Source organism: Bos indicus, chromosome 7, assembly GCF_029378745.1.
Source record: "Bos indicus isolate NIAB-ARS_2022 breed Sahiwal x Tharparkar chromosome 7, NIAB-ARS_B.indTharparkar_mat_pri_1.0, whole genome shotgun sequence".
NCBI lineage: Eukaryota > Metazoa > Chordata > Mammalia > Artiodactyla > Bovidae > Bos > Bos indicus.
In genome coordinates, this window is record NC_091766.1 from 1,207,159 (window position 1) to 1,233,577 (window position 26,419).

Consider the following 26,419-nt stretch of genomic DNA (forward strand, 5'->3'; position numbering starts at 1 on the left):
TGAAGGAGAGTCTTGCTGAGTGGTTTTCTTGATGTGTGCAAAAATCCGAATCTCTCTGCTCATGAGATTCATGGAGACACAAGCACACAGGGCTCAGCCAGGATGTGCAATGTGATTGATGGTGCGATGTGACTGATGGGCCAGCACGGAAAACCCCTGACGTACACCTGCCTGTTCCCTCTGCAACGGCCATTCTAGCTAGACCTTTTGTTGTTCAGTCGCTAAGTTGTGTCCACTCTTTGTGATCCCATGGACTGCAGCACGCCAGGCTTCCCTACCCTTCATTATCTACCTGAGTTTGCTCAAACTCATGTCCATTGAGTCAGGTAAGGTGGTCTGGTATTCCTATCTCTTTAAGAAAATTCCTCAGTTTGTTGTGACCCACACAGTCAAAGGCTTTAGCATAGTCAGTGAAGCAGAAGTAGATGTTTTTTAGGAATTCCCTTGCTTTTTCTATGATCCAGTGTATGTTGACAATTTGATCTCTGGTCCCTCTGCCTTTTCTAAATCCAGTTTGTACATCTGGAAGTGCACAGTTCACATACCACTGAAACCTAGCTTGAAGGATCTTGAGCGTAATCTTCCTGGCATGTGACATGAGTGCAATCATATGGTACTTTGAACATCCTTTGGGATTGGAATGAAAACTGATTTTTTCCATTCCTGTGGTCACTGCTGAGTTTTCCAAATTGCTGGCATATTGAGTGCGGCACTTTTAACAGCGTCATCTTTTAAGATTTGATATAGCTCAACTGGAATTCCATCACTTCATTAGCTTTGTTCATAGTGATGCTTCCTAAGGCCCACTTGACTTCGCACTCCAGGATGTCTGGCTCTAGGTGAGTGATCACACCATCATGGTTATCTGGGTCATTAAGAGTTTTTTTGCATAGTTCTTATGTGTATTCTCAGAGAAGGCAATGGCACCCCACTCCAGTACTCTTGCCTGGAAAATCCCATGGACGGAGGAGCCTGGTAGGCTGCAGTTCATGGGGTTGCTAAGAGTCAGACATAACTGAGTGACTTCACTTTCACTTTTCACTTTCATGCATTAGAGAAGGAAATGGCAACCCACTCCAGTATTCTTGCCTGGAGAATCCCAGGGACAGAGGAGCCTGGTAGGCTGCCATCTATGGGATCGCACAGAGTTGGACACGACTGAAGCGACTTAGCAGCAGCAGCAGCCTGTGTATTCTTGCCACCTCTTCTTAACATCTTCTGCTTCTGTTAGGTCCATACCGTTTCTGTCCTTTACTGTGCCCATCTTTTTATGAAATGTTCCCTTGGTATCTCCAATTTTCTTAAAAAGATGTCTAGTCTTTCCCATTCTGTTGTTTTCCTCTATTTCTTTGCATTGGTCACTTAAGAAAGTTTTCTTAATTTTACTTGCTATTCTCCTGAACTCTGCATTCAGATGGATATATCTTTCCCATTCTTCTTGGCTTCTCTTCTTTTCTCAACTATTTGTAAGGCCTCCTCAGAAAACCGGTTTGCCTTCTTGCATTTCTTTTTCTTGGGGATAGTTTTGGTCATCACATCCTGTGCAATGTTATGAACCTCTGTCCATTGTTCTTCAGACATTCTTAACAGATCTAGTCCCTTGAATCTGTTCGTCACTACATAATCATAAGGGATTTGATTTCGGTCATATCTGAATGGCCTAGTGATTTTCCCTACTTTCTTCAATTTGAGCCTGAATTTCACAATAAGGAGCTGATGATGTGAGCCACAATCAGCTCTCGGTCTTGTTTTTACTGACCATATAGAGCTTCTCCATCTTCTGCTGCAAATAATATAATCAGTCTATTTTCAGTACTGACCATCTGGTGATGTCCATGTGTAAAGTCCTCTCTTGTGTTGTTGGAAGAGAGACCTTTAAAGAAATCTTAATCTCTTTCACTTAAAATATCCAGTGTTCTGCTTTACATATAAAGAGGTCATTGAATTCTTTAGGAATAACTGATGTCACTACCAGAAGTTACTAAAGTGTCTTTGCAGACACTTAATATGGGAATGCAACATTCCTCTGAACTCTTTATATGGGAGATTATTTAAGAGCTTTAAAATTCCTTAGAACATTGGCAACTGATTTGAACTTAGCAAACAAGTTCATCTGTTAAGGCAGAAAACCTGTTAAATGGGATTTTGCACAAGGATGCTGTTTTTTTTTTGTTGTTTTTTTTTTTAATAAAACAAACAGGTACGCTTACAGAACAAATGTGGAAAAACTTGCAATGAAAGCACTTTCTGCACTTGGGGCCTAGTGCCTCAAACAGTTCATTTGCCCCTTTCCGTATCTGCCTTTCTATAGTATCAGCTGCCCAGCTGAATTGGTCTTGCCCTGAGATTCATTCCCAGGAGTGGGGTGACGGAGGCTGTTGAGAGAAGGCTGTTGAGTTTGGTGATTTCTGATACTTGCCAACTGCAGGCACTCCCTGAGCTGAAGTTCAGTCCTCTTGGAAGCCAGGAGGTTTGTGTTGGTCAGCAGATAGTTCTGAGTGTTTCCCATAGTTGTAGGAGAAGTTAAAGAGAAGCAACAGGAGTTCCAAAATTTTGTGGTAGGGACTTTTTGGTTTCCTCTACTTTCTGTGAGTAATAATAATACAAGTAGGATAAGCTGAGTAAACTGTAGATATACTTACTGAGCATCTGCCATGATGCCTGCAAGTAATACCATTTTTTTGCTGACCACATAGAGCTTCTCCATCTTCTGCTGCAAATAATATAATCAGAAAGAAGAGATAGAGGTTCAGAGAGGATAAGTATCATGCTGGAATTCGAGCCTAGACATGAGCCCAAAGGAGCTTAGCTTCATTTGTTGGCCCCCAAATATTGATTTTGTAGTCAGGATTATAGCAGCATTAACATATTTTTCCACATACCTTTGTTTCCCAAAGAAGTGCTAGGTGTTGGGGGAAAAGGGACTCTTTTACAGAAAAGATGCCAACCCAGAAGTTCTATTTATTTAGTAGGAAAAAAAGATAGGTAGAATCATATTGATTACAGAACCACTTTGCAAAAAGTAGAAGATATTAGAAAAGTCACCATTTTACAAATGCTGTTGTAGTAACTGATTCAGGTGGGCATTAGTGGGTACATTAAACGAAGACTTACTGGGGAACTGGATATTCTGAAAGCATCATCTTATAGACTGCCTATTAACTAAAAAGACACAAGTATTTGTTCACAGTAGAGAAAATCTGGCTGATACCAGATTGGCCAAGTGATAAAACTTGCCTTCATCAATAAAGGTAAAACCTGACACATGATGTAGCATGCTAGAAGGACATAGCATCACCTGTGTACCATTCCTACCAAAATATTTACTTTGGAGATATAATGGTGGAAAAACTATCAGACAAATCCAGATGGAGGGACATTTTAAAAATATGTTGCCTGGACTCATCAAAAAGGTCAGTGTTGTGAATGTCCCAAAGTGACCCTGAGGGGTCTGCTTTAAAGCAGAGGAGACTGACAAAGAGACAGCTAAGCACAGCGCCCACAAGACCAGATTAGGTCCTGAGTACTCAGCTAAGCTGAAAGGTCATTGGAAGCAGGCAGAAATAGTTGAATATAGACTGTATATTGCAGAGCAGTGTCATATCAGAGTTCAGTTTCTTGAATGTGATAAATGAATTACATCCATGTTCTTAGGAGATAATACTAAAGTATTTAAGAAGGAAATGTCATGGTGTTTGCAACTTACTGTCAATTGGTTCAGCAGAAACATACAGAAAAGGTGAAGTATTACCTCACTTCAGTTGACAGATCTTTAGTTGACAGATCTAAATAAAAAGTGTGTTTAAGTGTTCACATAGTATTGAAACTACTCTGTAGGCTTGAAAATTCTCAAAATGAAAGAATAGAGTTGTTTATCAAAGTAGCCACGCTCAAGCAGGGGAAACATTCACATTAAAAATGACAAGGGAGAAAGTGTTCAATAAAATAGATGAAAGCAGGGATCACAAGGCTTTTACTTAATTGATATCTCTGGTAAATTAATCCTGGCTACTGAGCATGTTGAAATGAATGGGATTCTGAGGCCATATTCATGATTTATAAGCATTGTTTGCCAAGGGCTTTAATGTGAGAGTGGTGATGAATGTTCCAAATATTTGTCATCTTCCGTTGAATGTCTGTATCATTGCAGTCAAATTAGGTACTTTGCTGTTGTTCAGTTGCTCAGTCATGTCTGTCTCTTTGTGACCCCATGGGCTGCACCCTCCAGGCTTCCCTGTCCTTCATCTCCCGGAGCTTGCTCCAACTCACGTCCATTGAGTTAGTGATGCCATCCAAAGGTCTGGTTCTCTGTTGCCCCCTTTTCCTCCTGCCTTCAGTTTTTCCCATCATCAGAGTCTTTTCTGATGAGTTGGCTCTTTGCATCAGATGATCAAAGTGTTGGAGCTTCAGCTTCAGCATCAGTCCTTCCAATGAATATTCAGGACTGATTTCCTTTAGGATGGACTGGTTGGATCTCCTTGCAGTCCAACGGACTCTGAACAGTCTTCTCCAGCAGCACAATTCAAAAGCATCAATTCTTCGGCACTCAGCCTTCTTTATGGTCCAACTCTCACATCCATATATGACTACTGGAAAAACTATAGCTTTGACTAGATGGACCTTTGTTAGCAAAGTAATGTCTCTGCTTTTTAATATGCTGTCTAGGTTGGTCATAGCTTTTGTTCCAAGGAGCAAGCATCTTAATTTCATGGCTGGAGTCACCATCTGCAGTGATCCTGTAGCCCAAGAAAATAAAGTCTGTCGCTGTTTCTATTGGGTCCCCATCTATTTGCCATGAAGTGATGGAACTGGATGCCATGATCTTTGTTTTTTGAATGTTGAATTTTAAACCAGCTTTTTCACTCTCCTCTTTCACCTTCATCCTCTTCCCTTTTTGCCATCAGCGTGGTTTCATCTGCATATTTGAGGTTGTTGATGTTTCTCCTGGCAATCTTGATTCCGGCTTGTGCTTCATTCAGCTCTTATCAGTCATTACTTGATCTAACTGTAATTTTATCCTGAGCTTACATTTTTCCTGCACTGATACTCTCCCCCAAACAGAAACTGGCTTCACAAGTCTTTAAAAGACAGCTTCACAAGTCTTTAAAAGTCAAATGTCTGAGGCAATCCTTAAATTAGGATCTTTGAGCCGAGATCTCATTTATGGGTGGGGCATGAGGAGGTCATGGACCTCTGCTAAAATTAGAAAGGAGTACACTACCATCAGATTCTCTAAGGGATTTATGAGCTAAAATGGTTGAGAGCCTAGTTCCTTTGCTAGTATTCTGATGATCTGCTATAATTATTTTTCACTTTGTTTGACCAGCATGTTTTAGTCTCCTTTCCTGTCACTCTTTCCAGGCCCCTGCATTATAGTAGTATTTGGCTCCTCTGTCTAGTCCCTTTAAAGATTCTCCATTGCCCTTTGAGAGCAGTTGTAGTTTTCACGTAATCAAGAGCAGGTGTAAAGGAAAAACCTCCCCTGTGTGTGTCTCCTTTACTACTCACGAAGAAAACTTCACTTCTGACGCTTCTTCCTGGTCACCAAATGTTTGTGGGGTTTTCCCTGTACCAAGTGATTTTCAGCAACTCTAGCTGGGTGTCCTGTAATTCAATTTGATTCTGACAGTATCTGCCTGGTGTTAGCATCAGCTCCCACAGGTGAAGAGCTCAGTCCCACAAGACACCCCAGCCCCCTGGTCACCACTTCAGAAGCCAGTTGGTAGTCTAGTGTTGTCACAAGTACTTCTGACCCACCAGTTGTATGTTGTGGTTCCCTCAACCCCTTCCTTCTGTCCAAAAGTTTGTTAGAATGGCTGATAGAACTCCGGGGGAAATGCAACATTTACTGGTTTATTATAAAGATAAAGGGTAAAAGATACACAGGGCAAAGAGTGTGAGCAGGGGCGCTCTGGCATGCTGTCCTCTACCTCTTCTGTGTGTTCACTGGCCTGGACATTCGTGGATCCCCATACCTTTGGGTTTTCATGCAGACTTCACATTTCTAGTCCCTCTTCCTTCCCAAAGGACTGAGAGATGGGGCTGAAAGGTCCAAGCTCCTCATCGCAGTTTGGTCTTTCTGGTGACCAGCCAACGATCCTGCTGCTATCCAGGAGCCCACCAAGATTCACCTCATTAGAACAAAAGACACTACCATCATCCAGGGGATTCCAAGGGATTTAGGGACTCTGTCAGGAACCAAGGTGAGAGACCTAATATTAGAACCAAAGATGCCCCTAGTGCTGTTACTTAGGAAATTGCAAGCGTTTAGGAGCTTTGTCCCAGGAACCAGAAACAGAGACCAATATATATCTTTTCTGTTATTTCACAGCAGAATGTTATTTCCATTTTCTTTGGGAAGTAGACATTAAGGAGCCTTGATGATAGTATATAACTCAATAAATATTGTTGAAAGGATGGTTGAAATAATTAAATATTTCTTTTTCCAAACAGCTTTCCATTGAAATTAGGTGGTGCTCACTTAGTGTTGTTTTAATGAATGAAATTACATGGATCAGTTCCCTTGGCTACCTGTGCAGCTTTCCCAGCTCCTTTTCCAGCTTGAGTCTTCAAGAGGGAGCCTCAGAATTGATTTCTAAAACTGTTTGTACCTGGTGTGATTATAAAGCAATGAGACTGATTGTCATGTGTCGTTTGTGGGATCCGTCTCAGTTACTTTATAGCCATACCTGGTATCTTATACCACAGAATATTGCGTGTTGAACAGCATTTTAAAATTACTTAAGGTTTCTAACTGGAAATTTTAAATGGTTTAGCATCATTTTAGATTTTTTTCTAACTTACTGATCAGAACTCTTATATCTGAAAGATAATTAGATGTTAACTTGTTGCTTTAATTTGCAGTTTCCTTTTTGTTTTAGGGGTTTTAATCAGTATTCTGATAAACTGCTTATTGAATTTCTTTTCAGTTGTAAATAGTCTTTGTACATTGTACAAGGATAGTCCTTTCAATTGAATATTATAAATGAAACATATAAACTGGGATGAACAAAAAAGGAACCTTCCCCTAGTCCAGTCTACACCTAGGACCTAAGATAGTTTCAGCTGTCACTGATTAAAGATACCCCCATTTGGCATTTTGCTGTTGACACTCTATTATCAAATTTCTGTCCTAAGTCAGTGAAATTATAAAACTGTATATCCTGAGCTTCTGCTTTCTGTTCCTTGTGCTAGTTCTACACACAATAGGTGCTCCATAAATGTTTATAAGAAAAGTTAATGCCAACAAGTACCAACTTGTGTGTTATAAATAACAGTGTTTTTCTCCTTTTCATAAGGAATTGGGGCTCTCTAAAGCACATTTAAGATGGAAAAGGTTTTACAGTGAAACCTGCCGTGATTTTTGTCACATTTCTATTGCCGTGTAATACGATTCCCAGGTGGCTCAATGGTCAATAATCCGCCTGCCAATGCAGGAGATGCGGGTTCGATCCCTGGGTCCGGAAGATTCCGTGGAGTAGGAAATGGCAGCCCACTCCAGTATCCTTGCTAGGGAAAGCCCATGGTCAGAGGAGCCTGGCACTTTTCCTGCTTGGCTACAGTCCACAGGGTCATAAAGAGTTGGACACGACTGAGCAACTGAGCATGATTGCTGTATAATACAATGATTTGCACTATCTCTTGTTACATTTGGCCGATTTAATGGTCTGTCTTTCCAATATAGTTGTAAGACAAATTAATACGGCTTTTACCACTACAGTCATTTTTACGCTTTAAGTGTGTTTGTTTAAATCTTAAGTAGTACACATCAAATTTCTTTTCCCACTTGGTACCAGCATACCCAATTAAAACTTCATTTCATTTGAACCTGCAAAACCTTGCCATTAGCAAAAACTGCAGTAGTTTTTCTAAGTAACATTTTTATATATTTGATATTCTGTAAATTTTAAATGTCACTTGAGTATATATATTTATTTTACATTACAGGCACTGGAGATATTATTGCTGTCATGATTACAGAATTGAGGGGTAAAGATATTTTGAGTTATCTGGAGAAAAACATCTCTGTACAAATGACAATAGCTGTTGGAACTCGAATGCCGCCAAAGAACTTCAGCCGTGGTTCTCTAGTCTTCGTGTCAATATCCTTTATTGTTTTGATGATTATTTCTTCAGCCTGGCTCATATTCTACTTCATTCAGAAGATCAGGTATACAAATGCCCGGGACAGGAACCAGGTGAGCTACCAGTACTCTATAGTGATTAATGCTTACTGGCCGTAATTCATAGACATCTGTTGTAATCATACACAATATGAACATTTTTTCATTAAAAAATGGTCAAAAACATATCTATACAAGTTTTTAAGGCTATTTGAAATACCTAAATGGAGAAATTATTAAGTTTATAGTGATCACTTGGAATATTCCAGGTGAGTGGTTAGCTTAATATCAGAGTGTGATATTCCTAATTCTAGTAATTTGAGAAAATATTGCAAAGTTGCATTTTTAAGCTGGTAACATTTGTTGTCAGTAGCAGGGGAGTTGGAAGGATGAAAGACGGAGACTTTTCACTATATATACTTTTGTTCCATGTGAATTTTTTTCCCATGTGAATTATCTGTCCTGTTTAATCTTAGCCACAAGGCGTTGATGAGGTCAGAAAGGACCAACAGAAGAGATGTATCTGTCTAGTCACCCTGGAAATTATATTGACAAGCACAGCCTAAGTACTGAGTATTAAGATGAATAAAGGCACAGGAAAAACAGTATACTGCCCTGTAGTAAAGGACTTGCAGATGGTTTTCTGTCAGTTTGTTACTTATTAATAGTTTGTTTGATGTGCTATATACAAAATATCTGCCCTGGAGCAGGTGTAGGATGTTAGGTCCCAGTCCTAGGTATTTCTAAGAAACTAAGAAGTAAATACTTTGGCCACCTGATGCGAAGAGCTAACTCATTTGAAAAGACCCTGATGCTGGGAAAGATTGAGGGCAGGAGGAGAAGGGGATGACAGAGGATGAGATGGCTGGATGGCATCACCGACTCAATGGACATGAGTTTGGGTAGGCTCTGGCAGTTGGTGATAGATGGGGAGGCCTGGTGTGCTGCAGCTCACGGGGTCGCAAAGAGTTGGACACGACTGAGAGACTGAACTGAACTGAAGAAGTAAATAGTGTGGAGCATGGTTTGAAGCCAGTTTTTTTTATTATTATTTTTGGCTGCATTGGGTCTTTGTTACTGCACATGGGCTTCCCTTTTGTTGCAGTGAACTGGGGCTACTCTGTAGTTGCAGTCCATGGACTTCCCGTTAGAGTGGCTTCTCTTGTTGAAGAGCACAGGCTCTAGGTACATGGGCTACAGATACATGGGCTCATTAGTTGTGATGCATGGACACGGCATGTCCAGGAAGATTTCACATGGCGTGCCCATGCATCACAACTATTGAGCCCATGTGCCTATATGGTACATGTACACAATGGAATATTACTCGCCTATTAAAAATAATGCATTTGAATCAGTTCTAATGAGGTGGATAAAACTGGAGCCTATTATACAGAGTGAAGTAAGTCAGAAAGAAAAACACCAATACAGTATATTAACGCATATATATGGAATTTAGAAAGATGGTAACGATGACCCTGTATGCAAGACAGCAGATGTAAAGAGACACAGATGTAAAGAACAGACTTTTGGACTCTGTGGGAGAAGGCGAGGGCGGGATGATTTGAGAGAAGAGCATTGAAACATGTATATTATCATATGTGAAACAGATCGCCAGTCCAGGTTCGATGCATGACAGGGTGCTCAGGGCTGGTATGCTGGGAGGACCCAGAGGGATGGGATGGGGAGGGAGGTGGGGGGGGGGGGGCGGTTCAGGATGGGGAACACATGTACACCTGTGGCAGATTCATGTGAATGTATGGCAAAAACCACCCCAATATTGTAAAGTAATTAGTTTCCAATTAAAATTTTAAAATTAAAAAAATTTTTTATATAACATAATTCTCTATTCAGACAGAGCACCTGTAAATCCCTGTAGGGGATGGTGCAAGGTGGGGGTGTGTAAAATTTTCATCCTTCCTCATTCTAGTGAAAAGAAACATAGACTTTGGTATGGAGTTCAAACCCTGACCTTACTGCCAATTTGCCACAGTCCCTCTTGCAGTTTATATAGCTTCTCAACTTGTTTCTGCATCTGAAAGTATGTATAAAACATCTGAAAAGTATAATTTATTGAACATTTGTGTGCCAGGCTCTGTGCAGCATCCTACATCTTTGAAACTTTTATCATGATAATTTTTATTATTTGTGATTTCAGGCCTACGGAAAGTTGTAAAAATAGTATAAAGTATTTTCTTGCCCAAATTGTCCAGCTGTGAACATTTTACCTTGTTTCCTTTTCTATGTGTATCAGTTCAGTTCAGTTCACTTGCTCAGTTGTGTCCAACTTTTTGCAACCCCGTTGACTGAAGCATGCCAGGCTTCCCTGTCCATCACCAACTCCCGGAGATTGCTCAAACTCATGTCCCTCGAGTCGGTGATGCCATCCAACCATCTCATCCTCTGTCATCCCCTTCTCCTCCTGCCTTCAATCTTCCCCAGCATCAGGGTCTTTTCCAGTGAGTCAGTTCTTCACATCAGGTGGTGAAAGTATTGGAGCTTCAGTTTCAGCATCAGTCCTTCCAAAGAATATTCAGAATTGATTTCCTTTAGGATGGACTGGTTGGATCTCCTTGCACTCCAAGGGACTCTCAAGAGTCTTCTGCAACACCACAGTTCAAAAGCATCAATTCTTCATCACTCAGCTTTCTTTATGGTCCAACTCTAATATCCATACACGACTACTGGAAAAACCATAGCTTTGACTAGATGGACCTTTGTTGGCAAAGTGATATCTCTGCTTTTTAACATGCTGTCTAGGTTGGTCATAGCTTTTCTTCCAAGGAGCAAGTGTCTTTTAATTTCATGGCTTCAGTCACCTTCTGCAGTGATTTTGGAGCACAAGAAAATAAAGTCTGTCACTGTATCCATTGTTTTCCCATCTATATATAATTTTTTAAGAACTGAGAGTAAATTTGGGATAAGATGCCCTTTTACACTTAAATACTTCATTGTATATTTTCTAAAAGCAAGAACATTTTCTTATATAGCCACAGTATGATTATCAAGATAATGAAATTAACACTAATATCATTGTCTGATCTATATACCTTTTCTAAGTTTTGTAAAATTGTCTTAATAATGACCTTTATAGAAAAGAAAACCCTGGATTGGTCCAGTCAAACTGTTTGTTGTATTCAGTTGTCATGTCTCTTTTAACCTGTTCATGACATTGACATTATTGAAGATTATAATCCAGTTGTTTTGGATTTGAGCTTGTCTGATGTCTGTTCCTTCATGATTAGGTTCAGGTTATCTATGTTTTTGTCAGAAATACCTCCCAGGCCTTTACATTTATTAATTTTTCATTTTGAGATAGTTGTAACTTCACATACATTTATAAGAAATAATGCAGAGAGATCCCAAACACGCTTCACCCATTTCCCCCTAGATGTAAAATCTTGCCTAACTATAGTAAATATCACAACCAGGATATTGATGTTGATACTGATAGTCAGATTTTTCCAGTTAAACTTGTGCTGGAATGTGTGTAGTTCTTTGCAATTTCAGGTGACCGCCTCCCAGTCCAGATATAGTCCTGTTATCACAAGGACCCTTTGTGCAAATTCTTTGACAGTCAGCCATAGCCACCTCCCTCTCTCCTGCACTGTGCCTAGCCCCTGACTACACTAGTCTGTTTCTCCACTATAGTTTTGTTGTCTCAAAAATGCTATATTAATGGAATCATAGAGTACTTAACTTCTAGAGTTTGGATTTCTTCATCTAATACATTCCCTTGAGATCGTCCCAGATTGTATGTATCAGTAATTTATTTCTTTTGTTGGTGACTAGTATTCTGTATCTTGGATGTACCATGACTTGGTAACCAAGTTATTTCCCATTTTGGCTATTATAAATAAAGTGACTATGAACATTCGTGTACAGGTTTCTGCATGAGCATGAGTTTTCATTTCCCTGGCATAAATGTTCAGTAGTGGAATTTTTGAGTTACTTTGATAGGTACATATTTAATTTTGTAAGAAATTGCCGTTCTTTTCCCAAGCGGCTGTACTGTTTTACATTCCCACTTCTTCTGCATCCTTGCCAGCATTTGGTGTGGTCACTATCTTTCATTGCCGCCATTCTGATGGGTGTACAGTGACATCTCCTCTGTGATGTTAGTCTGCGTCTCCCGAGTGACTGGTGGTGTCGGCCGTCCTTCACCGCCAGACGCCATCTGCATGTCCTCCACAGTGAGACGGTTTCTCTTTTACCCATTTCTACTGCATCATTTCTTACTGTGGAGTTCTGAGTGTTCTTTATATATTCTAAATACAAGTCTTTTGTCAGAATTATGGTCTGCAAATATTTTCTCTGATGGTCTTTTGAAGAGCAAAATTTTTAATTTTGGTGAAGCTTAATTTATCAGTGTTCCCTTTATGAATTGTGCTTTTTCTGACAAGTGTAAAAATTCTTTGCCTTACCCTGGATACCAAAGATTTTCTAATACTTTTCAAAAAGTTTTACATTTTGTATCTGACCCATTTTAAATTACATTTTATATACAGTGTGAGGCTTAGATTGAGGTTCCTTTTTATACTTATGTCTGTCCAATATTGCACCTTTGTCAAAAAACTCGGGCACATTTGTGTGGGTGTATTTCTGGGTTTTCTGTTTGACCCATCCATTGTCTTATGTTCATACCACACTGTCTTCTTTCTTAAGCTATATATTATGCCTAACTATTGGGTACAGTGATCCATCCCATTTTATTTTCCTTTTCACGATTGTTTTATCTATTCTAGGTCCTAGAGTCTTTTCATACAAATTTTAGAATAAGTTTGTCTCTGTCTCTACCGAAAAAAAAAAAAAAAAACTTGCTGAAATTTTGATGTGAATGCATTAAACCTATTGATTATTTGAGGAGAATTTATATATTTATCATGTTAAATCTTTCAGTTCATGAACTTTGTTTTTCCATTTTTTTAGGTCTTTTTTCCCCTTTTAATAGCATTTTATTCTTTTCAGCATACAGATCCTCTCATGTTTTGTTAAGTTTATACCTAAGAATTTTGTTTTGTTTGGAATGACTATAAAAAGTAATGTAATGGCAAATGGACTCTACATGTGTTTTTACTTTCAGGTTCCACATGTTTATTTTAAGAATATCAAATGTGATTGAATTTTGTATATCAGTTTTGTGTTCTGCAGCCTTGGTAAACTCATTTATTATTATAAATTGCTTGGGGTTTTCTTGTTATCTGCTGTTTTCTTGTTATCTGCTTCTTATCTGCTGTTTTCTTGTTATCTGCTGCTTGTTATCTGCTGTTTTCTTGTTATCTGCTTCTTATCTGCTGTTTTCTTGTTATCTGCGCTTGTTATATGCTGCTTGTTATCTGCTAGACAATCTTGTTATCTGCTGCTACTGCTGCTGTTGCTAAGTCACTTCAGTCGTGTCCGACTCCGTGCGACCCCATAGACAGCAGCCCACTAGGCTCCTCTGTCCCTGGGATTCTCCAGGCAAGAATACTGGAGTGGGTTGCCATTTCCTTCTCCAATGCATGCATGCATACTAAGTTGCTTCAGTTATGTCCGACTGTGTGACCCCACGGACAGCAGCCCACCAGGCTCCTCTGTCCACAGGATTCTCTACGCAAGAATACTGGAGTGGTTTGCCATTTCTTTCTCCAAATGTTATCTGAAAACAGTAACTATTTAAATTGTTCCTTTCCAGTTTCGGTGCTTTATTTCATTTTCTTGCCTTATTGCAATGGCTAGAACTTTCAGAACTATGCTGAGTAACAGTAAAGGAAAGTGTGGGCATCCTTGCCTGTGCCCAATCTTAGAAGGAAGGATTCAGTCTGTTGTTGTTAAGTAAGTTAATATGTGGATAACTGTCATGTTTCTTACCAAGTTGAGGAAGGGTCTCTCTGTTTCTAGTGTGCTGAGAATTTTTATCACCAGTGGGTGCTTGACTTTGTCACATGCTTTTTATGCATCAGTTGATGTGATCATATGATTTTTTTGTTTTCTTCTTTAGCCTGTGGTGGATTGCATTTGTTGATTTTTGAATGTTGAACAAGCCTTGCATACCTGGAATAAACTGTACTTGGTCTAGTCTTATATACCTGGAATAAATCCCACTAGGTTATGGAATATAATTTTTTGTGCATTGCTGGATTTGATTGGCTAGTACTTGGTTGAGGATTTTGGTATCTTAAGTTCATGAGAGATACCGGTTTGTAGTTTTGAGGGAGAAGCTGTAAAAACTTAATGTCTTTAATGGTTAAAAGAATGTTTAGGTTGTGTTTCATCTTTTTTGGGGATTTTGAGAAATTGGCCCTTTTTTTTATATATTGTCATACTTATGAACGTAAAATTGTTCATAGTACTACTCCCTGTTCTTTTAATGACTACAGTGTCTGTACTGATAGTTCATGCTCATTACTGATTTTAATTATTTGTATCTTCTCTTTTTATCTTCGTCAGTCTTTTGAGAAATTTCTCTTTTTTAAAAAAATTATTTATTTTAATAGGAGGCTAATTACTTTATCATTCCAATCCCAAAGAAAGGCAATGCCAAAGAATGCTCAAACTACCACACAATTGCACTCATCTCACACGCTAGTAAAGTAATGCTCAAAATTCTCCAAGACAGACTTCAGCAATACATGAACCACGAACTTCCAGATGTTCAAGCTGGTTTTAGAAAAGGCAGAGGAACCAGAGATCAAATTGCAAACATCCACTGGATCATGGAAAAATGAAGAGAGTTCCAGAAAAACATCTATTTCTGCTTTATTGACTATGCCAAAGCCTTTGACTGTATGGATCACAATAAACTGTGGAAAATTCTGAAAGAGATGGGAATGCCAGACCACCTGACCTGCCTCTTAAGAAACCTATATGCAGGTCAGGAGGCAACAGTTAGAACTGGACATGGAACAACAGACTGGTTCCAAATAGGAAAAGGAGCACGTCAAGGCTGTATATTGTCACCCTGCTTATTTAACTTCTGTGTAGAGTACATCATGAGAAATGCTGGGCTGGAAGAAGCACAAGCTGGAATCAAGATTTCCGGGAGAAATATCAATAACCTCAGATATGCAGATGACACCACCCTTATGGCAGAAAGTGAAGAGGAACTAAAAAGCCTCTTGTTGAAAGTGAAAGAGGAGAGTGAAAAAGTTGGCTTAAAGCTCAACATTTCAGAAAACGAAGATCATGTCATCCGGTCCCATCATTTCATGGGAAACAGATGGGGAAACAGTGGAAACAGTGTCAGACTTTATTATTTTGGGCTCCAAAATCACTGCAGATGGTGATTGCGGCCATGAAATTAAAAGACACTTACTCCTTGGAAGGAAAGTTATGACCAACCTAGATAGCATATTCAAAAGCAGAGACATTACTTTGCCAACAAAGGTCCGTCTAGTCAAGGCTATGGTTTTTCCTGTGGTCATGTATGGATGTGAGAGTTGGACTCTAAAGAAAGTTGAGCGCTAAAGAAAGCTGAATGCCGAAGAATTGATGCTCTTGAACTGTGGTGTTGGAGAAGACTCTTGAGAGTCCCTTGGACTGCAAGGAGATCCAACCAGTCCATCCTAAAGGAGATCCATCGTGGGTGTTCATTGGAAGGACTGATGCTGAAGCTAAAAGTCCCAATACTTTGGCCACCTCATGCAAAGAGTTGACTTGTTGAAAAAGACCCTGATGCTTTTAAGGGAGGGATTGGGGGCAGGAGGAGAAGGGGACGCCAGAGGATGAGGTGGCTGGATGGCATCACCAACTCGATGGACATGAGTTTGAGTGAACTCAGGGAGTTGGTGATGGACAGGGAGGGAGGCCTAGCATGCTGTGATTCATGGGGTCCCAAGGAGTTGGACATGACTGAGCGACTGAACTGAATTACTTTATTGTAGTGGTTTTTGCCATACATTGACATGAATCAGCCATGGGTGTACATGTGTTCCCCATCCTGAGCCCCCCTCCCAGCTCCCTCCCCATCTCATCCCTCTGGATCATCCCAGTGCACCAGCCCTGAGCACCCTGTCTCATGCATCGAACCTGGACTGGCGATCTGTTTCACATATGATAATATGCATGTTTCAATGCTATTCTCAAATCATCCCACCCTCGCCTTCTTAATTTTATTGATTTTTTTTAAAAACAAGTTTCCTTGAATTTTAAAAGATAGGAACTTGGATTATTTATTTGAAAACTTTTCTCTTTCTCTTGTAAGCATGTACTGTTGTTTTCTCTCATCACTATTTTAACTGTGTCCCATATGCTTTGATATCCTTTATATTCATTCAACTTTATGTAATTTTTTTCTTCTGAGACTTCCTCTTTGACCTGTAATACACACTTATTTAGAAGTGTTTTATTGAGTTTTCTCTTGTTTGAAGATTTTGCTACTGTCTTAGTGTTACTGATTTCTAATTAGATTTCATTATGATCAGAGAAATACTCTGTGATTTCAGTTCTTTTAAATTTGTTGAGGTTTGTTTTATGGTCTAAGATCTAGTCAGTTTGGATGAATGTCTGATGGGTGCTTGGGGAAAAAAATGTATATTCTGCTATGGGGTAGAATGTTTTATAGATGTCGATTAGATCAGTACACTCAGCTTGCTTCTAAGAAGTCAGGGAGAGGGAGGTTCACTTTCCCAGTGGATCCTGCTGAAACCATTGTGGGAAGAGAGGTGCAATTTTTCCATTGGTGTTTTGCTAGAGTAAGATGTGTGTAGCCCACTCTTCCTGGTACTTTAGCTTGGGGAAGCAGGCTCTTTTTTTGGACTAGGGTAGGGGAGGGGATCTGTTCCTGTTGGGAGTACCAGATTGGAGGTTTCTGCAGCATCTTGTGTGAGACATATGAGGCCAGGAAACTCATTACACAGCATTCAAGTCTTAAGGCCCCTAGGCAGCTCACCTCCTCTACCTTCCAGAGACTTACTATGCTGATTTGTTGTGTTTTGTCCAGGGCTTTTTAGGTATAGAGGGGTGCACCTTGGAATAATGGGGCCTGTCTGTTGTAGGAGAACTGAGAGTTCCTATAATATCTCACATGATTTTTGACTTGGATATAGGTGATTTGAAGTGATAAAGGGATATTAGATGAAAGGGTTAACTGATCTAAAACTATGACACTTTCATAGAAAAGATTATTAGATATGCATGTATAAAATAAAGTTTACAGCCTTAAAATAGAATGCACCAATTTGCTGAGATTTTTGACAGAATGAATGCATGCTAAGTCACTTTAGTCGTGTCTGACTGTCTGCGACCCCATGGACTGTAGCCCACCAGGTTCCTCTGTCCATGGGATTCTCCAGGCAGTAATAACTGGAGTGGGTTGCCATTCCCTCCTCCAGGGCATCTTCCCAAGCCAGGAAAGTCTCTTATGTCTCCTGCATTGGCAGGCAGGTTCTTTATCACTAGGGCCACCTGAGAAGCCCTTTTGACAAAGTGAATAGCCATAAAATCGAGTTCTGATGAAATGGAGGGATACATAGTCAGATCAGCACTAACAAGTTGACAGCATTTATTTATTTATCTTCAAAGCACCTGGCAAGAAATTCTATCCAGTGATATTTGAAGAAAATAGAAGTCAGCTGAAGCTCTTCAGCTTCTTTGAAGGGCAGAAGCATAGCATTGAAGTGTTCTTTTACCCACCCTCTTTAACCAGTGATGTTACCTTCTTTTTTAAATTGAAAATTTTAACCAATATAATATATGGACATGAGTTTTAAGAATAAATGGTACTGCAGAGTTTGGTTCCTTGCCTAGTCTTTTCCTCCTTCTAATTCTTGTTTCTCAGCAACAACTCTTTCTCTCAACTCTTTCTCTCTTCCTTCTGTTACTAACCTAACTAACTAGCATGCTGTACTCCTTTTAAAAAATAAATTTAAAGGTGTCTTTTAAATGTATTATTGCCATTATGGAAAACTAAAAGTAAAATGCTCAAGAGTAGTTCTAAAAGGGTGTTCTCTGCAAGCAAGCCCTATATTGTTGGTTTGAAGGTAGTGCTTCTCAAGGACTTTTGAAAAAAGCAGATTGTTTACCCCAGGAGCCTGCTCTTTAGTAGTACTTTAGTTAGCACCCAGCATGTGACCTGTGTGTAATGAAGGAGTCAGCACAGTCACCATCTGGTGTGCACCGCAAACGGAAACTGGCTTTGTGGCTGACTGCACACAGACTTCCTAAGCATTCTTCCCCAGACTGTATAGCGGGGTCTGGTATTCTGACCTTTGTTCCTCCTTCTGTTTTTTCCTAAGGTTGAGAAGCAAATTTGATGATGTTTCATGTGGCTTGAAAAGCTTGGCTTGTTAAAGTTAAACACAAGCAGTGGCGGCAGCACCTCAACTGGTTGAAACCTTTCATTATTTTAAAAGAGAAACCAGAACTGTTAGCAGAGAACAAAAAGTAAGCTTAGCGAGAGCCTCGTTTTCTCCCACAAACTGTCATCGTGAAGCAGTTCTTTCTATAGAATATGCTCTTTTAAAAAGAAGTAGTTAGATTGTTAAGTGAAATATGAACATTATCTTGATTTCCGAATGGATTACTCTCCTCAGTATCATATAAGTATGATGACACCTGGTGCATGGCAAGTTTTGTACATTGTTTTCAATGTGTTATTGTTATTATCTAAATATTATTGGAGAGAACAGGGAAAGCAGATAAAACCAGTATATAAGCTTGTGATTAAAAAAAAAGAATATGCTACCACAGAGAGCCATATGTTGTAAATAACTTTCTAAGCACAGTGCAGTGTACACAGTTGATGCCGTTTTACATGTGAGATAAGAATCTCATGCTTTGGCTTTTTAGATCGCTTCTAGATACCTGTGGTTGCTCTTCCTGAAAATTGGTTAGAATACATCTGAATACAAACAGATCAGATGATGGCTAATGGTAAACTCAAATGTCACCTTATAATAAGACAGTGATAGTTATTTCACATAAGAGGACAGATATGTGGTATGTTTTATTGAAAGGGTACTTAAACTTTTTCACAATTACATAGTTAATACTGTACCCTTAATCTCAAAGTGGTCGAGTTTGACAAACCAGAACAATAAAACTTTTATTTAACTGTTGAGGAATAAGGTAGATATTAGAAAAAAATTCCATAACCTAGGACTACTGAGTTTAGAAGACCTTCTTATGAAACTCCTGGTGAAAATGCATATGGTTTCCAAGGTACTTAAAACTCATTAAAGCTTCTCACCAAAATGTGTATACAGTATTCTTAGACTTCCTACATATCGCAAGGCTACTGAAGGTGAAACATGCTTTTGTTGCCCATTTTTATCTTGGAAGATAGCTAATTGGAAAATGGACTTGTGTGGGAGAATATGGATGTGTATTGAATATTCTTCAGAGGAAGGCTAGTACTTTGCATGCATAATCTTTGAAAATGGTGGGTTTGAAAAGTCTTTCCCATCTAGATTAGAGGGGGAGAAGTTGCATACTGTCAAGGTTTTTCCCATAGGAATAGATTATGTAGTCAAAAGAGACAGATTTCTTCATTATTGGATGGTAGATTGAATTTTATTATGTTTTTTAGGGACTAATAATTCCAGAAGAACTGGAAAAAGAAAAATAGATCTTTGAACTGAGAATGTATTATTTTACCACTTTTTAAATACATTGCAAGTTACTTTAACTTCTTTTTCATGTCCTGCTATTCTGATCAATTTACGTTGATAAATACCACTTTCCATATTCAGAGACTATATGCTTTCTAAATGTTATATCAAAGCTTAAGACTTTGTTTTCCTAGCACAAAATATTCTTTTGAGATCAGAGTGTTTCTGAGACATTCAGTTCTACATCCTTGGCATTTAGCATAGGGCCTGGCATGTCACAGTATCTCAGTAAATGGCTTAAATGAATTAAAGAATAAGAGTGCATTCTATTGGAAAGGCAGACATGTGTAATCAAAATACTTTGTGTTTAAGATTTATTCTTTTGGGGCAGAGTGATATTACTAGAGTGATATCACAGAGAAGGTAGTGACATTTGAGCTGAATTTTAAAGGATAAGACTTCATCAGACAGAAAATGGGCAGAAAGGCAAAGGGATTGTTTTCCACAGAGCTGTGGGGAGCTGACAGGAGAGACAGCAGAGTTGAATCACATCAGAAAAAGGGAGGAGACCTAAGACTGAACCTATCCTGGATGAGCACATTGACTGGAAGATGAAGGGCTTGACTCTCGTGCTGAAAAATTCAGACTTTAGTCTAGAAGCAGTAGGAGTCATCAGCGGGTTTTTGTTTTTGTTTTTTTTTCTGTTAAGGACAGGCTTAGGGGAAAGAGTTCCTAAAGAGGAAAATATTGAAGAACAAAGGAAAATAATATTAATAAAACAAAGTTATGTACAGAGCCGGGAGAAGAATTAGGCCACAGACAGGTGGTTACCTTGGAAAAGCATTGGGGATGTTTCTTTTCAGAAAAAAAGGGAAAAGGTAATAGTGATGAGAGAATGAATGAAAGAAGGTGCTTTCAGTTACTTTAATCAGGGAAAAATTATATTTACAGCATCTAGATTTCATCAGTGTCTAAAAGAAGAAAATCCAATTATCTGCTAATGCTGACCTAATTCTGAATCTGTGGGAAAGTTCTGATGATTGAAACAGAAACCTGAGATGAGTCTCATTAAAGTGACCTATCATCAGTCCACTGAGAACCGTCTCATTGTGAACAGATTATTCCTGTTAAGTGAAGCAGTATGAGTTGTTTAAATTGTTTTCTACCAATTTAAACCTTTTGGACACACTGAATCCATATGTAGAATACTGTTCACATTATTACTGATGTCTTTACACAAGTGAAATAAGTAATTATAGCCCTTGATGATCAATATCCCTTCATATTTTATAAATGGGAAATCTTAGGCATTTAGGATGGAAAAATGAACTGGGCTGGAAAGTCAGGAGACCAAAGGTTCTGGTCTCAGCACTTTTACTAGCTTTAGGTAAATCACCTCACTTCTCTCTGGCTTTGGATTTTCTCCTTTGTAAAATAATACATCCCTCTGTGGTTTTGTCCCATTCCATAATATTCCGTATGTGATGAGGTGGAAACTTGAGTAACCTTATTACCTAAAGTACAGAGAATATGAGTGAGTGGGTAGAGGGTTATGGGAAATGCTTTGGAGCTAGGGTTGCTATTTTATACTTAGGTTTTGTGTGTGTGCTCAGTTGCCTGACTCATTGCCCACCAGGACTATAAACCCACCAGGCTCCTCTGTACATGGAATTTTCCAGGCTTGAATACTGGAGTGGGTTGCCATTTCCTACGCCAGGGGATCGTCCTGACCCAGAGATCAAATCTGAGTTTCTTGCATCCTGTGCATTACTGGTAAATTCTTTACCACTGCACCGCCTGGGAAGCCATACTTAGTTTAGTGAGTCTCAAACTGCAGTATACAAAAGAATGGTATGAGGACACTTTTCTCCTCCCCCTCCTCTCCTCCTTTTCCTCCTCCTCCTTCACTTTTAAAAACTGCAAGTTCCCAATACACCTCCCCGCTCCAGCAAAAATACATAGAACTATATCCAAAAAAAGGTCTCAATGACCCAGATAACCACAATGGTGTGGTCACGGACATCCTGGAATGGGAAGTTAAGTGGGCCCTTGGAAGCATTACTATGAACAAAGCTAGTTGAGGTGACGGAATTCTGGGTGAGCCATTTAAAATCCTAAAAGATGATGCTGTTGAAGTGCTGCACTCAGTATGTCAGCAAATTTGGAAAACTCAGCAGTGACCACAGGACTGGAAAAGGTCACTTTTCATTCCAGTCCCAAAGAAGGGCAGTGCCAAAGAATGTTCCAACTAAGGACAGTTGAACTCATTTCACGTGCTAGGAAGGTTATACTCAAAATTCTTTAAGGTAGGCTTCAGCAGTAGATGAACTGATAACTTAACAGATGTACAAGCTGGGTTTCAAAAAGGCAGAGGAACCAGAGGGCAAATTGCCAACATTCATTGGATCATGGAGAAAGCAAGGGAGTTCCAGAAAAGCATCTACTTCTGCTTTATTGACTACATGAAAGCCTTTGGTTGTGTGGCTCACAACAAACTGTGGAAAATTCAGGAGATGGGAGTACCAGACCACCTTACCTATCTCCTGAGAAACCTGTATGCAGGTCAAGAAACAATAGTTAGAAGCGGACATGGAACAACTGACTGGTTCAGAATTGGGAAAGGAATACAACAAGGCTATATATTGTCACCCTGCTTATTTAACTTCTATGCAGTGTACATCATGTGAAATGCTGAGCTGGGTGAATCACAAGCTGGAATGAAGATTTTCAGGAGAAATATCAACAACCTCAGATATGCATATGATACCACTCTAATGGCAGAAGCAAAGAGGAACTAAAGAGCCTCTTGATGAGGGTGAAAGAGGAGAGTGAAAAAGTTGGCTTGAAACTCAGTATTCAAAAAACTAAGATGGCATCTGGTCCCATCATTTCAGTGATGTATTTTCTTGGGCTCCAAAATTACTGCAAACTGTGACTGCAGCAATAAAATTAAAAGATGCTTACTCCTTGGAAGGAAAGCCATGACACACCTAGGTGGCATATTAAAAAGCAGAGACATCACTTTGCCAACAAAGGTCTATGAAGCTAGTGGAGGTTATGGAATTCCAGCTGAACTTTTCAAATCCTAAAAGATGATGTTGTTTAAGTGTTGCACTCAATATGCTAGCAGATTTGGAAAACTCATCAGTGGCCACAGGACTGAAAAAGGTCAGTTTTCATTCCAATCCCAAAGAAAGGCAATGACAAAGAATGTTCTAACTACTGCACAATTGTACTCATCTCACACACTAGCAAAGTAATGCTCAAAATTGTCCAAGCTAGGCTTAACACATGAACTGAGAACTTTCAGATGGACAAGCTGGATTAAGAAAAGGCAGAAGAACCAGAGATCAGATTGCCAACATCCACTGGATCATAGAAGAAGCAAGAGAATTCCAGAAAAACATCTACTTCTGTTTCATTGACTAAAGCCTTTGACTGTGGGAATCACAACAAACTGTGGAAAAATCTTAAAGAGAGGGGAATACCAGACCACCTTATCTGCCTCCTGAGAAATCTTTATGCAGGTCAGGAAACGACAGTTAAAGCTGGACGTGGAACAATTGACTGGTTCCAAATTGGGAAAGGAGTATGTCAAGGCTGTATATTGACACCCTGCTTATTTCACTTATATGCAGAGTACATCATGAGAAATACTGGGCTGGAGGAAGCACAGGCTGGAATCAAGATTGCCGGGAGAAATATCAATAACCTCAGATATGCAGATGACATCACCCTTATGGCAGAAAGTGAAGAGGAACTAAAAAGCCTCTTGATGAAAGTCAAAGAGGAGAGTGAAAAAGTAGGCTTAAAGCTCAACATTCAGAAAATGAAGATCATGGTATCTGGTCCCATCACTTCATGGAAAATAGATGGGGGAACAGTGGAAACAGTGTCAGACTTTATTTTGGGGGGCTCCAAAATCACTGCAGATGGTGATCGCAACCATGAAATTAAAAGACGCTTACTCCTTGGAAAGAAAGTTATGACCAACCTAGATAAGCATATTGAAAAGCAGAGACATTACTTTGCCAACAAAGGTCCATCTAGTCAAGGCTATGGTTTTTCCAGTGGTCATGTATGAATGTGAGAGTTGGACTGTGAAAAAAGCTGAGTGCCAAAGAATTGATGCTTTTGAACTGTGGTGCTGGAGAAGACTCTTGAAAGTCCGTTGGACTGCAAGGAAATCCAACCAGTCCATCCTAAAGGAGACCAGTCCTGGGTGTTCATTGGAAGGACTGATGCTGAAGCTGAAACTCCAATACTTTGGCCACCTCATGTGAAGAGTTGACTCATTGGAAAGGACCCTGATGCTGGGAGGGTTTGGGGGCAGGAGGAGAAGGGGACGACAGAGGATGAGATGGCTGGATGGCATCACCAACTCGATGGACATGAGTTTGGGTGAACTCTGGGAGTTGGTGATGGACAGGGAGGCCTGGTGTGCTGTGATTCATGGGGTTGCAAGGGCTCGGACATGACTGAGTGACTGAACTGAAGTGCACTGATGAAGGTGAAAGAGGAGAGTGCAAAAGCTGGCTTAAAACTTAACAAAAAACTAAGATCATGGCATCTGCTCCCATCAGTTCATGGCAAATACATGGGGAAACAATGGAAACAGTGAGAGACTTTATTTTGTGGGGCTCCAAAATCACTGCAGATGGTGACTGCAGCCATGAAATTAAAAGATGCTTGCTCTTTGCAAGAAAAGTTATGACCAACCTAGACAGCATATTAAGAAGCAGAGACATTACTTGGCTGACAAAGTTTCATCTAGTCAAAGCTATGGTTTTTCCAGTAGTCACGTATGAATGTGAGAGTTGGACCGTAAGGAAAGCTGAACGCCGAAGAATTGATGCTTTTGAGCTGTGTGTTGGAGGACTCTTGAGAGTCCCTTGGGCTGCAAGGAGATCAAACCAGTTAATCCTAAAGGAAATTAGTCCTGAATATTCATTAGAAGGACTGATGCTGAAGTTGAAGCTCCAATACTTTGGCCACCTGATTGTAAAGAGCTGACTCATTGGAAAAGACCCTGATGCTGGGAAAGATTGAAGGCAGGAGGAGAAGGGGATGACAGAGGATGAGATGGTTGGATGGCATCATTGACTAGATGAACATGAGTTTGATCAAGCTCCGGGAGTTGGTGATGGACAGAGAAGTATGGCATGCTGCAGTCCATGGGGTCGCAGAGTTGGGCACAATTAAGTGACTGAACTGAACTGATGGTTTTTCCAGTAGTCATGTATGGATGTGAGTGTTGAACCATAAAAATGGCTGAGCAGTGAAGAATTGATGCTTTTGAATTGTATTGCTGGAGAAGACTCTTAAGAGTCCGTTGGACTGTAAGGAGTTCAAACAGTCAGTCCTAAAGGAAATCAGCCCTGAATACTCATTAGAAGGACTGAAGCTGAAACTGAGGCTCCTATGCAGATGACCTTGATGCCGAAAAGATGGAAGGCAAAAGAAGAGGGCAGCAGAGGATGACATGGTGGGATAGCATCACCGACTCAGTGGATGTGAACTTGAGCAAACTCCAGGTGATAGTGGAGTACAGACGAGGCTGGTGTGTCGCAGCCCATGGGGTTGCGAAGAGTTGGACATGACTTTAACATCTCCCCCTCCAGTCTTTTTGGGAAGTCAGGCTAGGACGTACTTAGCAGCTCTCAGTCTGGGCCAGTTACTTAATCTCTCTGTGCTTCAATCTCTTCTTCTATAAAATGAGAATAATGTAATTCTTATAAAATGATCGTGAAGATGTCCTGAATCAGTACATGTGAAGATCTTACCACAGTACCTAGCACATTGTGTGTACTGAATACATCTTACTCACTATATCATCATTATCGTATTGTTATTAAGCATTCAAGGTAGATTTAAAGCATTTGCCCCACAGACAATATCTTAAAAAAACAACCTGGCATTGGTAGTGAGGTGAAGGTAAGGAATCTTAATAAAAAATTATCTTCACAAAAGGAATTTGTGCTTCATCTTAGATATTTGGAAGTCAGCAGGAGTTGAGGTATACGTGTCACAAAGTGATGGGAAATATTGAGGGAGATATTTAAAACTCAAGGGATAATCCAGAAGAAGATAATAACACAGACACCAAATCCACAGAAAAAATATTACAATGAAGATATTTGGCATTATTATCAAACACAAGGAAAAGAGGTTCTGAAAGTTTAGATGTGGAAGTGATGATATAACCAAATATTTATGGGAAATCTCTTAATTTGATGGGCTTCCTGGTGGCTCAGCTGGTAAAGAATCTGCTTCCAATGCAGGAAACCTGGGTTCGAATCCTTTGTTGGGAAGATCCCCTGGAGAAGGAAATGACTACCCACTCTGGTATTCTGGCCTGGAGAATTCCAGACTGTACAGTACATGGGGTCGCAAAGAGTCGAACACAACTGAGCACCTTTTACTTTCCTGATTTGATACCCTGCACACATTCAGATCAACTTGCTGAAGCCACACTCGTTCTCCCACCAGCACCTGCTCTACTCTTTTCCAGTCTCTCGTCTTCTGTAATGCCTCTCGTGCATAGCCAGTTACTAACTAGGAAGTTGAAATGGCCGTTCTTGACTTCCCTCTCTTTTCATGCCTCCACATTAATCAGTCATTAGGTTCCGTCAGTTTTACCTTCTAAATCTTTCTTCCTTTGTTCTTTCTTCTTGCCTCGCTACTACTTACCTAATTCAGGCCCTTCTTACCTCTTTCAAGTACTGTTTCTACCTGGTCTCTCAGTCTCCAGTCTTTTCTCTGTCACAT

General features: G+C 39.8%; 1 protein-coding gene across 4 annotated transcripts in view; it reads left to right on the forward strand.

Annotated features, from left to right (window-relative positions):
* The window catches only part of RNF130 (ring finger protein 130), a 185,115-nt gene that overhangs the window by 58,144 nt on the left and 100,552 nt on the right, over positions 1-26,419 (forward strand). For all 4 annotated transcript variants that reach the window (XM_070792319.1, XM_070792321.1, XM_070792320.1 and 1 more), the window contains one exon: positions 7,948-8,198. In XM_070792319.1, the coding sequence (XP_070648420.1) occupies positions 7,948-8,198 (251 nt within the window). The remainder of the gene's footprint in view (positions 1-7,947; positions 8,199-26,419) is intronic.